A 17,917-nucleotide genomic window follows, 5' to 3' on the forward strand; every position below is an offset into this window, starting at 1 on the left:
CCTTCACCGTAAGAGCGATGGTATACATTGTACTTAAGTTAAAAGAACTCATGGGTGTATGTCAGCGCCGGGATTCGAACCCGCATCTCTTGATTGAGAAGCGGGCGCTCACCCGACTGAGCTACCACCGCTCCAATAATAAGTAAATAAACTCTAATAATTATTTTACACATTTACTCACAATAAATTTTCAAAATGGCGACCTCCCATAGCAATACACAACCTACATCTACGCAAGAAATTTTCTTTAAGTCAAAAAAGTGACAAATGTAAAAAATATGACATTTGTCAAAAGGTTAAACATGTAAAAAAAGTATCTTTTCTCAAAAATGTGACATCTGTCAAAAAGTTACATCTGAATGAAACAGAAAAGCGTATAGGCGACTTAAAGAAAATTTCTGGCGTAGATGTAGGTTGTGTATTGCTATGGGAGGTCGCCATTTTGAAAATTTATTGTGAGTAAATGTGTAAAATAATTATTAGAGTTTAATTACTTATTATTAATAATAAAATTATCTCATAAATCTTACTACTCAGACTTAAACATTTTTCTAAGAATTTACATTCAAAAATGTAATGTAAATAAAAAAAAAGAAAATAATTTAATTTTCCCTTTAATTTGATACATTTTCTAACTTAATTAGTCCTTAGTAATGACATAACAGGAATATTTCAACTTTCTAAAACAATTTACTAATTAGATAATTTCCACCCAGGTACCTTTGAAGGCTTTTTTCTGCAAATAATACCCTATTAAGCAATAGTTTATTTTTATTTTTATGTAATTTTGAAACCTTGCGGAGTTTTTAAAATTAATAAGGCACCATGAGAATATCTTTTTCAATTTTTAATTTCAAGTAGAAAATTCAGAGCAGTCTAGCTAGATGATATAATTCGAACTTTCGATAAAAAAATAACTAACTTACATTACAGCTAGGAAGCTGAAACTTTTATGGTTAAAAGAACAACTTAAGAGGATGACACAAAAATAAAAAATGCTTTAAAAAAGTTATTCAAAAAATAATAAAACATAATTAATCCACTGAGGTCGATTTTCGTAGAAAAATTGGAAAAAAAATCATTACTCCTAAAATACTAAAAATTGCTGAACATACATGGGGGTGATTTGGCTACCCCTTGACCTAAGGAATCAAACATTTTCCTTTGGACGTCACTCTTTGGGCCACCCTGTATACTCGTACTAACTTACGTACTCTTGTACATAAGTGCCATTATTTACTAGCAAACAGGAGATATTCTTGAATTACGCATTCAATTGAAATATCCGAAAGTTTGACTACTTAAATTAACTCTTAGTAAGTAACAAAACGAAACTACATTAGTCACTTTAATTATGAAGAAGGAGATTTTTTAAAAACGGCTAAGCAGGACTTTCGTTCTTTATCTCCCAGCTTCTGATTTGCAACAATCTTATTTAGACAGCACCTAGTACTATAGTGCCACAAACTTATCTGTTCCGGTGAGAGCGAAGTAAATTGGTCCATACCTCATTACTTACTGTACTAATGAATTTCATATTGACATAGATTATATGGACCAATTTAGTTCGCTCTCACCGGAACAGATAAGTTTGTGGCACTATACTTCTGTTTTGTGCCTTTAACAGTCACAGACCAGGCTATCACAGATGCTTAAACATTTTCAAGCGCCCTAAGAGCTATCGAAGGGAAAAACGCCCAATCTCAAGAAAGACTGTGTCATGATCACGCCAAACCAGAAACCAGGAGACCACAACCCAGGCAGCCAAGCAACAAGGACGTAAGCCAGTCTAACTCTATACCTGGTGACAGCATTGCCGTGGACAGGGAACCAAATGGTAAATGTGGCTCACCGGAGTGGGCGGCGCGGCGACCGTGTTGCTTCTCAGTAGGGTCAACTTCCGCCGCTGCTCTGTGGTCAGCGACGCCCGGCGACTCCTGTTCACAGCATAGGAGGGTAACTTCACAGGGTCGATAGACCCGGAGTCCAGGCTTAAGCCGTGGATGATTGTCGGCCGATACATTGGGTATTTATAGTCGTTGCTACCACTTGTAAGCACTGTTCGCTGGGTTATTGTTTGTGAGGCGAGTAAGTGGTAGTTTTAGTTTATTACGCGGCTGTAATAGGGCTAAGTTTAGTTTGTCGTGAATGTGGATGACTGTATTAAGTTGGTTATTGTTGTTATACATTATGAGTGTTTTAACATAACACCTACTTTTACATAAATCTACTTCACGGCATTATATTTTAAGCAGTAGTTATTTGGACTAGATCTATTTCGTATCATCGAAATTATGAAAAGCATTCTTGATCTTAAATTCCTAATACGTATTAAATAATAGATTATACATTATCTACTAGTCGTATTAACAGTTTAGGTCTTGGAATAAAATTGAATTTTATGTCTTAATAGAATAATACTAACAATCGTAAAATATGAATATAAATTATTTATGTTCCTCCAACCATTAGTTATATCCGGTGGAATTTACTGTGAGTAAACGTAATGACATGAAAAAAAGTATATATATCTAGGTTTGTATACCTAACCTAGCCTGTATGTAGTGATATATACTTACCTTTGTAGAATCTTAGGGTAATTACCTATTAAGTACGGGTTCCGCTCATCTAGCCTAATCTTTATTGCCCTAAACTCATTTCGCATAACTCGTAAGGTCTAAACTTTTTTAGTAGAATCATCACTTCGCCAAGAATTATGTGGCATAAGTCTCGTTTCGCATAAAACTTTTTTGGCACAAACTTGAAACACCTAAGTCTCGTTTGCTCAAATTGTTCATACTGGTATAATCTTGTTTCTCCTAATAATATTTTAATAAATACTATAATAAGTAAAAGTATGTTGTAAATGAACAAATTGTGGTATTTTTCTCCTTCATCCCGAAAATCACGATATTGAATAAAAACCATTATAATTATTACAAACGCCATTAAACTCCATGGGATCGAAATCTAAAGATAGGTGCGACGACGAGCAAAGCGAGGAGGAGCGTGTTAGGTGCACATTTTCGTCAAAAGCAAAGCGGAGCGCAGCGAAGCGGAGCGGAGCGTTTCCTACATAGCGGCCACAATCCAAGGCGCCAGTTTGCGCTATGTAGGAAGACGCTCCATCAAAGTTAAAGCCAAACAAATTATATTAGTTTGTATAACCTATGCTATAGCATTATTAGGCTATTCAAGATTTGGCCATACCATTACTAGGCTTAACAAGATTATGCGAAATAACATTTTACTAAACGAGATGTATGCCATACGATTTTCGGCGAAACGAGACTTTGACCAAACGTTACTATGCCATATGAGATTGGACAAATAAATCTTAGGCTAAAAAAGGTAGAACCATTAAGTACTTAAGTATTTTGATATTTCTCGATCTATTCAGATACCTTTGTGTCAATTTATTTTTTACAAAATAGATAGCTGTTTACTACTATAGGTTACCTTATCCGTGGGAACCTACGTAAGCTTGAAGAATGAAGTCTGAATCTCGAACTTAAATTTTGATGCCAATGATTAGGTATGTTACAACTACTAATGATGAAATAAAGATTAGGTGCACTAACTGAGTAAGTACCTAATTACGAGTAGTTCTTTGATTACGTTTGATACGTGTCTGATCTTAATTTCAGTCAACCAACATAACAAATTTAATTCAGATTTCGTTCATCAACCTGCTTTTATCATCAGTCACCCCTATTTTAGTTTTATCTCCCAATTTTTTATGTGTTAAGTAGGTACTTACCTATTAATTATTATGTTTTCTTTTATGTTAAAGTGTTAACCTGCCGACCTAGAACCTAGTATAGTAGGTAAATATTGTCGATATTGTTTGAGTTTTGAAAAATTTATAGGCATTAAGCCTAATAGATATGCACAGCTGTGCTTAGTTAAGTACTTAGATAAATATTGGTTAATAATAATAATAATAATAAATCATTTATTTCGGATTGATCCATATTTTGTTAGTAACAATGAACTTAAAAATTATGTTAGTAATGGTATTAAATTAAATTAAATTAAAATGAAATATAATAATTAAATTGGTAAATTATTTAGCCGCCCATTTAGTTAGTTATTAGTTCTAATACTTAGTTCAGTTATTTTACGACGTACCTACTTATCTATATTTATAACAAGAAATTAATAATGAAATAGCTATAACATTGTTGTGAATGAAAAAGTTTAGCAAGCAGTATTATTCGTTTGGTTTAGGTTTAAAGCAATTTTGTAAAAATAATTTAGAATGAAGAAATCACCTTCTCCTCTCCATATCTATAGCCAATTACCTAACGCACTGATTCAAGTAAGTAAATTTATTTTATACCAAATGTTTCAATTATGTCATTTAAGAACGAACATTTCACACACAAATCAAAAATTTTAACTCAACACTTTGAACACAAAACAACCGTTACGTTTTCCGAACGCATCAAGCCAGTATTTTTTTTTCCCGCGTATTTATCTGTCAATCAATTGTCGCGTTGTCGCGGGAAAGCGCGGAAACATACGCTATTGTTTCGGCGCCGCGCACTCGAGTATTTCGGCTTGGTTTTGGGAGACAGGTCCCGAATCTACTGAGCTCTTGACTGGTCGCCAGCGCATTGCACAATTATCTATCTGACATTTAAAATAGGATCAGACTATGCGTAGGACAGCGCCGGAGTCGGGAGACGGACGGGGAAATATGAGTGAAAGTTTTTTTTGTGGCCTGCTTTATTACGGCAAGTAATAAAACTGAACAACGTATAAAATAAAGTTTTACATTTACTTCGAAATTTACTGTAGGTACGGAAGTATTTACGATGTCTCTTGTTGATAGCAAATACCAACTACTTATTTAAACACTTAAGTACTTCCTTAAGTAAATATAAATATACTTAGTACTTCCTAATTAAATTAGGTACTTATTTTTAATTTTAAATCCGGAAATCTCTATTTCTTACGCTTATCTAAGATTGACCAGGCATGTTGGTAAAATATGTCCTTATATTACACCATCACATGTGTGTGTAAAAAGTTACACATATACTCGTACATAGTCAACATTTTTATAATATTGAGTAGGTTTACTACGTTTTTAGTAGGAAAAAATATTTACTTACCGAATTTACCGACACTGAAAGCTTCACGACGTAATAAGACTGTAAGCTCCCGGACTAAAGAAGTTTGTTGACACCGATTTGTACACGGTATTAATATTCGGTCCTCTAATTCGGGAGTCATTTACTTTTATTAATGGTCGCCGGCGACACTCTTTATGTCGACTCAGGTGTCTTCATTTACTACAAAAAAGGCACCTAAAAATTTACTCACTTAAGTATATTAAACTCACTATAAGTGTACGTAAAACAGAACAATAAGGAAAATCATAATACATAATACATTAATATTCAATTTCTCAATCATTTAACTAGCTATGCTGAGAATAATTTTATCCTTGGCTATCTCAACATAGTACTGGGTACTTAATCACCCTCCTGATAATTTACCCTAACCAACCCATCAACGTTACGAAGCGAGCATTGAATTAAGTGCATTCATTTCGTCAAGAAGAAAAATTCTTTCACGACCTGTGTCTTAAGTTACTTACGTCTTTATACATTGCACATCGTTTTCCTCCTGCTAATCCTAAATCCGGCCAAGTACGTATATGGAAGGAAAATAGGTAAGTATACTTAAATTAACACTAAAGTCTTATCATTACAACTCACCCTTTCAATGGACGGCCTGCGTCGTTTAAAAAACTGAGACACACCACAAAGATACATTTTACGGCACACAATTATTCCAAATAAACACACAATGTTCCAAAGTTCCACACCTAATGGATCATGCACATTGAATAATCGATAATACTAGTCAAAGTATTGAGCAATGAGTTAATGATTATGCTTAAACATAAACAAGATTATAATAGTAAACAAATGATAAATACTTGCTATCTTTGTAAACTTGAAAGGTGAAAATAACGTAGACATGTTCGGATGATGCGGGTAACCGAACAAACTGAAGACACTTGGGGGCATTTTAATATTGACTCCCACTGTTTTATTGGTTTCTTAATAAGAGTACATAGCCGGGTTATACAGGATGTAGTTAATACCTAATTAATTTTCCAAGCACGGATGTTTGTTACGGAATTAGCACTCTTGGGAAAGGCCGATGTCACTATCCATATCCAATAGTAGGTGTCTAGTGTTTTGTATTTTTCCTTAGGTAGGTATTATAATTTATTATGTAAGTACCTAATCGATGAATCAACGGTGACTTATCTTTTCCCTAAGAGTAAAATACTTCTGAATCTTCTGATTGTCAGGTGAGAACGCAGCATGCCAATGTGTTTTGGTCCTTACAATTAGTCCAGTACACTTCGGAAGTCCCTACGAATCTCAAGTCTTAGAAACATCACTCTGTAGTGTCTGTACATTCAGATACGTCTAGTTGAAACTGCTTTGGGCCTGTGCTATCCGAGCCCTCATTAATTGTTTACACGCTCTGACGAACGGAACATTTGTTCTGCTAAATGTATGTGATTCAGTGATGTACTACGTGGGTTTTGACTTTAGCTAAGCTTCAGGCTTAATAGAACATAACCCCATGGAAGTCAATCTTTTTTTTACTTCCATGCATATTCCTATAAATTCAAATTCAAATGGTTTAATCGACGTAAAATTTTACAATTATTTGTCGATAGTCATCTACCACCATTTCACAAAGGCCCCGTCATTGAGAAGGAAAGAAATGGCGAAAGAAACTCCTCGAGCATCTTTTCAACTTTTTCCTTATAATCTATTACAATTTTTACTTATATCTAGTACCTATGCAATTTTACTTAAGTACCTATATCCATTTAATTTTTTCAATAGCCTTAGCTGAGGTGGACAAGACCACGCGTTTTTGTCGTTTAAATAATCATTTATACTATAGTAAGCTTTACTACATAATGTAACTTTAACATAATTCTTAAATTTTTGCTCAGTAAGGTTTATTGCTTCATTTGATAATTTATTATAAAAACGTATACAGTTCCCCATGAATGATGTGTTTGTTTTCGAAAGTCTGAGTGTGGGGAAAAGCAACTTATTTTTGTTTCTAGTCTCAATACCGTGAGTGGCTCCTACTTTACTAAATGAATTTAAGTTTTTACGAACATACATAATATTTTCATAGATATATTGGCATGGAACAGTTAGTATACCTATTTCCTTAAACGTATCTCTTAATGAAATTCTAGATCCTAATACATATATGGCTCGAATTGCTCGTTTTTGCAGAACAAAGATTTGATTAATGTCAGCCGCTCGTCCCCACAATAGAATTCCGTAAGACATAACACTATGAAAATAACTAAAATACACAAGCCTGGCTGTATCTACATCTGTTAACTGTCTAATGGTTCTAACCGCATAAGCTGCAGAACTCAATCTACCGGCTATCCTCTCAATATGGGGTCCCCATTGCAACTTTGAGTCAATTGTAATACCCAGGAATACCGTTTCATTTACTAACTCTAGCTTATCGTTATTCAATGTCAAATATGTCTCTACTTGTCTTACATTAGGCAAAGTGAATTTAATACATTTCGTTTTCTTGGAGTTAAGAGCTAAATTATTTACAGTGAACCAATTAGCAACTATGGAAAGAGTACTGTTTGCATTGTCAAAATTGACTTCTTGTCGCTTCAACTTAAATATAAGTGAAGTATCATCAGCAAACAGTACTATCTCACATAATTTATCTACCAAAAACGGTAAATCGTTAACATATACAAGAAACAAGAATGGTCCTAAAATCGAGCCTTGGGGAACACCCATACTGACAGGACAGCCAGCCGAACGCACTCCATTTATGTCAACTAGTTGAGTTCTGTTGCTCAAGTATGATTCCAATAATGTAAGAGCTTTGCCAGTTAGCCCATAATATTTAAGTTTCATAAGTAGAGTGGCATGATCCACACAATCAAATGCTTTCGATAGATCGCAAAATACACCCACAGCATCAAGACGTTCCTCCCAAGCACTAAATATGTGTTTGACCAACGCGACACCAGCGTCAGTTGTAGATCGACCTTTGGTGAAACCGAACTGTTGGTTATGAAGAAGGCCGTGAATACTAAAGTGCGAAAGCATTTGATGCAGCATAATTTTTTCAAATATTTTACTCAGTACTGGCAAAACTGATACAGGCCTAAAATTATTGGGATCATTTTTCTCACCAGATTTAAAAAGCGGTATTAGTTTACTAAGTTTCATCAAATCGGGGAATACACCGACCTCAATGCATCTGTTAAAAAGATTAGCCAAGTGGGGTGCTAGGATATCAATAACATGACTAATAACTTTAACGGACATGCCCCATAAATCTTCTGTCATTTTTAAATTTAATTCTTTATAAGTGGTAATTATGGTCTGTGTATTTATACCATGAAATTGAAAGTCGAGATCGCAAGGCGGTGCATTCCCTCTTAGCAAACGTTCAGCTTCAGCGCAAGATGAATCAAGATTCTCAGTTGTAGCTATCGGTATACTACGGAAAAAATCTTCAAAGACGGAAGCCACTTCTTCACTAGATGAAACAATTTTATCATTAATTTTAAGTTCAAAATTTAAATCACGTGGTTTATTCTTCCCGGTTTCAGTATTAATGATATTCCATACGGTTTTAATCTTGTTATTAGAGTTTTTAATCTTTCTATTTATATAATCTGATTTAGCTTGGTGGCAAACGGCTTTGAATATCTTTGTATATTTCTTTACATAATCTCTAAAGTTATCGTCATGAGTAAATGTACGCTGTTCATAGAGATCATATAATTTAATCATATAATTTACGTCTGCTCTTATAAATTCCCGATGTTGCCCAGTCATTAAGACTTAGTTTACAATTAACATCTACTTCTTTCTTAGTGAACACTTTTTCAAATTCTTGAGACAAACCTTGAAATATTTCCTTAAGGCTGTCACTAAAGCTGGAAGAAAATCAGAATCTGTCAAATCTAGTGAGGGGGGGTTGAGGTATGCGGGGCGTTCTACGGACAATGACATGAAATTTTAACATAGTACTCGAAAACATAAAAGTGAAGACATGCCACTTTGTTAAAAATATACTAAGTAAGTAATATTGTTTTGTGATACGAAAATATTTATTTTTATTTGAAAGTATTTTTAATATTTAATAATTAATTATATATAAAGTCGTACCCGTGCCGATATTTATACAGGTTGTTGCAAAAAGGGTTTAATACTATGCCGAAACCTACGTGTGCAGCATGTTATTGATGTTATTTCTAAGCCAGGAAATGAAATCAGAATTTAAAAAAATCGCGAAAATATTATCAGAGTATAATAGTTCAGAGTGTTGTATTAAACTCTGCCCCTGTGTAATAAAAAAAGTATAGTTAGCCGAAAGGGCGTTACTCAGGCGTCACTCTGAAAAACTTTTATCCTACGTAATTTTTTATATTCATGAAAAAAACGCTTCTTCATATAATTTTTTTTTGGTCACGTGACCTTTTAGTTAGACGACCTGTTTTTTTTTGGTGTTTCAAAAGCAGAACAGTAGTTTGCAGAACTCTGCATATACAGGGTGTCACAAAAGGTTACGTAGCTGGCAAAGGGATATGGGGAGGTCACCAGAAAAATAATAACATGTAAGTACCCCCGCAAGGGGGTACATTAGTACAAGGCGAGAGTGTGTATTTTTTTTTTAAGTACTTATGTGTGTTTGGGATATGATAGAAATAATATTTTTGTTTCTTAAAAACCAAAAAATTTACACCTTGCTGCGCTCTTTTGCTCACTGTAAGTACACCTACAAATATTGCTGTATAAAAAAAAACGGTTTTGTTATAACGATTATAAAAAAAAAGTTATTTTCATGTCAAGGAGTCATTTACCTAATTACGATTTCACTCAACAGCAGGTGAACTGAAAAAATAAGTTCTAGTTCTATCATCACTTTAGATCGCAAACATTGTAACTCCACTTTTCTCGGCGAAAAGTACTCTTTGGTGTCAATAGAAACGTTTTTTGAATTCACATGTTTTCCTCTTTATTCGAAAAAAAAAACTGTATTCCGCATTTTACCATTTGTTTTCCTCTAAACCCCAAACCGTGATTTTTAAACAAGAAAACTTAGTAATTATACCCTTTATTCTCATATACAACGTGCGATGTAGGCGAACGTGAACGAAAACTATGCAATAAGCCTTTGTTTTTATTACTACTTTAGTAAATTACAATAACATACTCAACAATGTTAATTTTTCTTTTGCAATGTTATGTTGTTAAATAAAGATCTAATATTTTATTAACATGAAGTAACTTTCAACTTTTTTTTGCATCTATGCGTCGAATCACAGCATGACGTCTGCTGCAGCTTTCTGCTGTCCTGTCCTCCAACCAATCCCACCAGTACTGCAGGTTGCGTCGAATACGAGCCATTCTCTTCGACTTGACAAGACAGGTGCTCCCGGAAGGAGCATAGATCGCACGGAACCCGTACCGTATAGAGGCAACGGACTCCTTTGCAACAGCCCCCCAGATTCGGAAGTAGCCCATGCACTGCATGGCGAGCACAGCTGCAGCAATTTTTTCGTAATGAATCATTGGGATGTCATCCCCGAAGGAGGCTCTCAGCCTACCTCACGACCTGTGTGACATTAGAAAAATGCACTGTGCTAACGCCGTTTGCGAGCTTGATTTGCAGGACCGCGTTGTATGCCAAGTTCCACAGCAGAGGGGTCCAAGACCTACCGCTGTGGAACTCCGCAACTGAACTTCTTCAGTGAAAACAAACCCTCTCTTTTCGCATCCTTAATGTACTTGTTAGACACGTATGACCTCTGTCAATTTTCTGCAGATGACGAGATAGAGAAGACAAGTGATGGTATACAAGAGCCGCCCTAAAGATTCGCCCTCTAGGGGATAGAGTTGAACGCGGTTACTATTTTTAAGCAAACAGCCAGCGCAACAACTCGCCCGTGGTTCTTATCCTGCTCCGACAGAGAACGAACGCAAAGTATTGTACCCACTATTCGAATCCGCATTTCGGATGCCAAACTGACTGTCCGAAAGGTCGAAACCGTACCACCACAGAGGTATGACTCGTTCGAAGAGCTTATCAGGCTCTTACAGCAATCAGATGTGTCGGTACACTGAAAGATAATCTACAGGCCTGCTTTATTTATTTAGGAGCACTAATGGCCTCCTTTCAGTCATTGAGTCACTGGCACTCAGGCTGCGGTTGAACAGGAAGATAGACTGTCTAAACAATCTAAACAAATCATTTTTAGGCTAGTTAAAAAAAACTTTAGGTGGGTAGTATGCCAACTAGAACTACAAATAAAACAGTATTTTTGTCTCCTCTAAAATTTGGTCACGAGGAGTTACGATGATTACGATCTAAGGTGACGCTGACGATATTTTATACAAGGTATTGAAAAAAGGGTATAAAGCTTAGCCAAAAGTGGATTTAGGTGCCATTCTGATCCACTTTTCTTCTACAATTTTGAAAATTCACGTAACAAAACCTTTTACATAGGAACTTATTCGATCACGTGACTTTTTACTATAGAGACCGAATTTATTTTTCGAGAATTTCCAAAACTTGGAGAACAAAAGTTGTTCAGAATAACCCCTGAGTCAAACCCTTTCGGCACAGTATACCCTTTTTGCAACATCCTGTATAGGTAATATCAGGTTTATAAAAGACCTGGGCCTGTAGAGTGAGACTCGGCATGGGGAGTCATAATTTATAGATCTTTTAGGTTGCAGTGGCGAATGGGCACTGGTAGCCCTGCCCTTTTCTATAACTATACGAGTAACTATAGGTAATTTTATGGCAATTTAAAAATGGTATAACATTTATCTATTTGAAAAAATCATTAAAAATATACATTACCTATCACCCTAATGTAAAAAAAAAATTCAGCCCTTACTTTAAACTTATAACACCCCTCTATTTCCTTCAGGGGTTAAAAAACCTGTGTATTTAATATTTTCTTATGAGTTTTTTTTTTAAAACTAGGCTCTTACATAGTTGTACATAATATTATGCGGTATTTTATTCCACTTGTAACGCATAAAATTCATAGCTACAGTAAACATTTCATTTTTTTCATGGCGAGATACAGTCGCACATAACCGCTTTTTTGCAAAGCTTGTTAAATAGATTTAAAAAATTATGTAAATTTTAGATCTTCAATTTTTAAAAATACTTACTTATTTTTAACAACCTGTAGTGTACAGACTACCACATCTTAAAATATATATATTTTTAATTAACTACGGTTTTTGGTTTCAAATAAAACAAATTATGAACTTACTTTTCAACACCCTGTATATTGTGTAGCTTACCTACCATACACAACCGTTAAAATAAAATAAATTACCCCTCAGAATATAAACAGGCTCGCGCTTTGGCATACTGCATTGACCGTATAGTTCTTATTCGGAGAATCTAATAAGTGTCATTATGTGCAATGTTTACCTTTATCTATGCATCTGTAACTCTATAGTAAAAAATGTAAACAAATCGAAAAGGCGAAATGTTTTCTAAGAATTTTCGGCTTTTCTGCATCTAAAATGATTAGAAAATTAACTTTCCATAGCAAATGCATATGTATTATAATACTTGTAGTCATAATTTGTTGATTTAATCAGTTTTTGTGAAATATTTGATAAAAAATAAAATGGCGTGGGTATCGCTCCTAACAGGCCGCCACCAGGGCGACGACTGAAGAAATCTGAAATCTGTCACGGTGTCATCATTTTTAAACCGGAATTTATTAGTTTTTTGCAAAAAAAGTTGACTTCTGGTCCATTAAATCCAACTCTTTAAGGTAACTTTGTTAAGAATTTAATTACCTACACTTACATATAAGATTCCATGAAAATGGGCCCTCTGATTTCGAGGGTTTTTTCATAATAAGTCAAAAAATGGCAAAAGACATGGTGTGTTTGCAATTTTTTTTAACATACTTATTATAATCCTGCACCAATTTATAAGCAACTAACATGTTCCCCTTAAGGGGATCCCTAAAGCTAAAATGCTAAAGTCGGCTTGATATACTTGATTAGATTGGAAAAACGGTGGCTTCTATCACATTGATAAAAATATATTTTGTAGCAGAGGGTATACTGAACATGTTAGTTGCTTATAAATTGGTGCAGGATTATAATAAGTATGTTAAAAAAAATTGCAAACACACCATGTCTTTTGCCATTTTTTGACTTATTATGAAAAAACCCTCGAAATCAGAGGGCCCATTTTCATGGAATCTTATATGTATGTGTAGGTAATTAAATTCTTAACAAAGTTACCTTAAAGAGTTGGATTTAATGGACCAGAAGTCAACTTTTTTTGCAAAAAACTAATAAATTCCGGTTTAAAAATGATGACACCGTGACAGATTTCAGATTTCTTCAGTCGTCGCCCTGGTGGCGGCCTGTTAGGAGCGATACCCACGCCATTTTATTTTTTATCAAATATTTCACAAAAACTGATTAAATCAACAAATTATGACTACAAGTATTATAATACATATGCATTTGCTATGGAAAGTTAATTTTCTAATCATTTTAGATGCAGAAAAGCCGAAAATTCTTAGAAAACATTTCGCCTTTTCGATTTGTTTACATTTTTTACTATAGAGTTACAGATGCATAGATAAAGGTAAACATTGCACATAATGACACTTATTAGATTCTCCGAATAAGAACTATACGGTCAATGCAGTATGCCAAAGCGCGAGCCTGTTTATATTCTGAGGGGTAATTTATTTTATTTTAACGGTTGTGTATGGTAGGTAAGCTACACAATATACAGGGTGTTGAAAAGTAAGTTCATAATTTGTTTTATTTGAAACCAAAAACCGTAGTTAATTAAAAATATATATATTTTAAGATGTGGTAGTCTGTACACTACAGGTTGTTAAAAATAAGTAAGTATTTTTAAAAATTGAAGATCTAAAATTTACATAATTTTTTAAATCTATTTAACAAGCTTTGCAAAAAAGCGGTTATGTGCGACTGTATCTCGCCATGAAAAAAATGAAATGTTTACTGTAGCTATGAATTTTATGCGTTACAAGTGGAATAAAATACCGCATAATATTATGTACAACTATGTAAGAGCCTAGTTTTAAAAAAAAAACTCATAAGAAAATATTAAATACACAGGTTTTTTAACCCCTGAAGGAAATAGAGGGGTGTTATAAGTTTAAAGTAAGGGCTGAATTTTTTTTTTACATTAGGGTGATAGGTAATGTATATTTTTAATGATTTTTTCAAATAGATAAATGTTATACCATTTTTAAATTGCCATAAAATTACCTATAGTTACTCGTATAGTTATAGAAAAGGGCAGGGCTACCAGTGCCCATTCGCCACTGCAACCTAAAAGATCTATAAATTATGACTCCCCATGCCGAGTCTCACTCTACAGGCCCAGGTCTTTTATAAACCTGATATTACCTATACAGGATGTTGCAAAAAGGGTATACTGTGCCGAAAGGGTTTGACTCAGGGGTTATTCTGAACAACTTTTGTTCTCCAAGTTTTGGAAATTCTCGAAAAATAAATTCGGTCTCTATAGTAAAAAGTCACGTGATCGAATAAGTTCCTATGTAAAAGGTTTTGTTACGTGAATTTTCAAAATTGTAGAAGAAAAGTGGATCAGAATGGCACCTAAATCCACTTTTGGCTAAGCTTTATACCCTTTTTTCAATACCTTGTATAAAATATCGTCAGCGTCACCTTAGATCGTAATCATCGTAACTCCTCGTGACCAAATTTTAGAGGAGACAAAAATACTGTTTTATTTGTAGTTCTAGTTGGCATACTACCCACCTAAAGTTTTTTTTAACTAGCCTAAAAATGATTTGTTTAGATTGTTTAGACAGTCTATCTTCCTGTTCAACCGCAGCCTGAGTGCCAGTGACTCAATGACTGAAAGGAGGCCATTAGTGCTCCTAAATAAATAAAGCAGGCCTGTAGATTATCTTTCAGTGTACCGACACATCTGATTGCTGTAAGAGCCTGATAAGCTCTTCGAACGAGTCGTACCTCTGTGGTGGTACGGTTTCGACCTTTCGGACAGTCAGTTTGGCATCCGAAATGCGGATTCGAATAGTGGGTACAATACTTTGCGTTCGTTCACTGTCGGAGCAGGATAAGAACCACGGGCGAGTTGTTGCGCTGGTTGTTTGCTTAAAAATAGTAACCGCGTTCAACTCTATCCCCTAGAGGGCGAACCTTTAGGGCGGCTCTTGTATACCATCACTTGTCTTCTTATCTGCAGAAAATTGACAGAGGTCATACGTGTCTAACAAGTACATTAAGGATGCGAAAAGAGAGGGTTTGTTTTCACTGAAGAAGTTCAGTTGCGGAGTTCCACAGCGGTAGGTCTTGGACCCCTCTGCTGTGGAACTTGGCATACAACGCGGTCCTGCAAATCAAGCTCGCAAACGGCGTTAGCACAGTGCATTTTTCTAATGTCACACAGGTCGTGAGGTAGGCTGAGAGCCTCCTTCGGGGATGACATCCCAATGATTCATTACGAAAAAATTGCTGCAGCTGTGCTCGCCATGCAGTGCATGGGCTACTTCCGAATCTGGGGGGCTGTTGCAAAGGAGTCCGTTGCCTCTATACGGTACGGGTTCCGTGCGATCTATGATCCTTCCGGGAGCACCTGTCTTGTCAAGTCGAAGAGAATGGCTCGTATTCGACGCAACCTGCAGTACTGGTGGGATTGGTTGGAGGACAGGACAGCAGGAAGCTGCAGCAGCCGTCATGCTGTGATTCGACGCATAGATGCAAAAAAAAGTTGAAAGTAACTTCATGTTAATAAAATATTAGATCTTAATTTAACAACATAACATTGCAAAAAAAAATTAACATTGTTGAGTATGTTATTGTAATTTACTAAAGTAGTAATAAAAACAAAGGCTTATTGCATAGTTTTCGTTCACGTTCGCCTACATCGCACGTTGTATATGAGAATAAAGGGTATAATTACTAAGTTTTCTTGTTTAAAAATCACGGTTTGGGGTTTAGAGGAAAACAAATGGTAAAATGCGGAATACAGTTTTTTTTTTCGAATAAAGAGGAAAACATGTGAATTCAAAAAACGTTTCTATTGACACCAAAGAGTACTTTTCGCCGAGAAAAGTGGAGTTACAATGTTTGCGATCTAAAGTGATGATAGAACTAGAACTTATTTTTCAGTTCACCTGCTGTTGAGTGAAATCGTAATTAGGTAAATGACTCCTTGACATGAAAATAACTTTTTTTTTATAATCGTTATAACAAAACCGTTTTTTTTAATACAGCAATATTTGTAGGTGTACTTACAGTGAGCAAAAGAGCGCAGCAAGGTGTAAATTTTTTGGTTTTTAAGAAACAAAAATATTATTTCTATCATATCCCAAATACACATAAGTACTTTAAAAAAAAAAATACACACTCTCGCCTTGTACTAATGTACTCCCTTGCGGGGGTACTTACATGTTATTATTTTTCTGGTGACCTCCCCATATCCCTTTGCCAGCTACGTAACCTTTTGTGACACCCTGTATATGCAGAGTTCTGCAAACTACTGTTCTGCTTTTGAAACACCAAAAAAAAACAGGTCGTCTAACTAAAAGGTCACGTGACCAAAAAAAAATTATATGAAGAAGCGTTTTTTTCATGAATATAAAAAATTGCGTAGGATAAAAGTTTTTCAGAGTGACGCCTGAGTAACGCCCTTTCGGCTAACTATACTTTTTTTATTACACGGGGGCAGAGTTTAATACAACACCCTGAACTATTAAACTCTGATAATATTTTCGCGATTTTTTTACATTCTGATTTCATTTCCTGGCTTAGAAATAACATCAATAACATGCTGCACACGTAGGTTTCGGCATAGTATTAAACCCTTTTTGCAACAACCTGTATAAATATCGGCACGGGTACGACTTTATATATAATTAATTATTAAATATTAAAAATACTTTCAAATAAAAATAAATATTTTCGTATCACAAAACAATATTACTTACCTAGTATATTTTTAACAAAGTGGCATGTCTTCACTTTTATGTTTTCGAGTACTATGTTAAAATTTCATGTCATTGTCCGTAGAACGCCCCGCATACCTCAACCCCCCCTCACTAGATTTGACAGATTCTGATTTTCTTCCAGCTTTAGTGACAGCCTTAAAGGCATCATTGGGATTTCTTTCAGAGCTTCTACAGTAGCCAAGTTTACTGTTCAATCGAGATTTAAACTTATCAATTCTGTATGATGTTACTGGTCTGAACTTGAAAGTGGCTGATTTACGTTCAAAAGTACAAGGAAACGTAATAATTTGCCCACTGTGGTCGGATGGTAAACAATTGATTACAGAATGATTAGTAAAATCACAATTACAGTAAATATTGTCAATACAAGTCAATACAAGTGGCTGAGGTGGGAGTAATTCTGGGAGGTTCCAGGAAGACATTACTTAAATTATATGACTTGAACAAATTAATTATACAACATTTCATAGAAGTCTCAACTAATAAATCAATATTAAAATCTCCCACCACGACCACTTGTTTTGAGCTCTTAGATAAGATGGTAAGACTATCCTCCATCACTTTCTCAAATACTTTATAGTCAGAAGAGGGGGGCCTGTACACGCTTAAAATTATATACTTGTCCATCTCAACACAAGCTAGTTCAGCTATTCTTTCGACCGATAATTTTACAATATCTTTCCTATCCTTACATTTTAAATTTTTCTTTACAAATATTAATGATCCTCCTTTGTCTAACGATTTCCTATTAAATGAGCTAAAGCTAAGTTCATGTAATCCCGTTAGGAGGTGATAAGTAGAAATCGTCAATGTAAGCAACTTTTAAAATGAACT

At 34.9% G+C, this 17,917-nt stretch overlaps 1 protein-coding gene across 6 annotated transcripts in view; it reads right to left on the bottom strand.

Moving 5' to 3' along the window:
• The window catches only part of LOC105382104 (uncharacterized protein ZK1073.1), a 47,201-nt gene extending 41,183 nt beyond the window's left edge, over window positions 1-6,018 (bottom strand). For 2 of the 6 annotated variants that reach the window (XM_048628971.1, XM_048628970.1), the window contains exon 1: window positions 1,853-2,084. In XM_048628971.1, coding sequence (XP_048484928.1) covers window positions 1,853-2,023 — 171 coding nt within the window. In that variant the 5' untranslated portion in view covers window positions 2,024-2,084. Of the gene's footprint in view, window positions 1-1,801; window positions 2,094-4,274; window positions 4,612-5,729 lie in introns of those variants that run through there. The other 4 variants (XM_048628972.1, XM_048628968.1, XM_048628973.1 and 1 more) reach the window with 4 other exon arrangements.
• Window positions 6,019-17,917: the final 11,899 nt, after the last annotated feature.

The sequence above is a fragment of the Plutella xylostella genome, chromosome 22 (assembly GCF_932276165.1).
Source record: "Plutella xylostella chromosome 22, ilPluXylo3.1, whole genome shotgun sequence".
NCBI classification, from domain to species: Eukaryota; Metazoa; Arthropoda; class Insecta; order Lepidoptera; family Plutellidae; genus Plutella; species Plutella xylostella.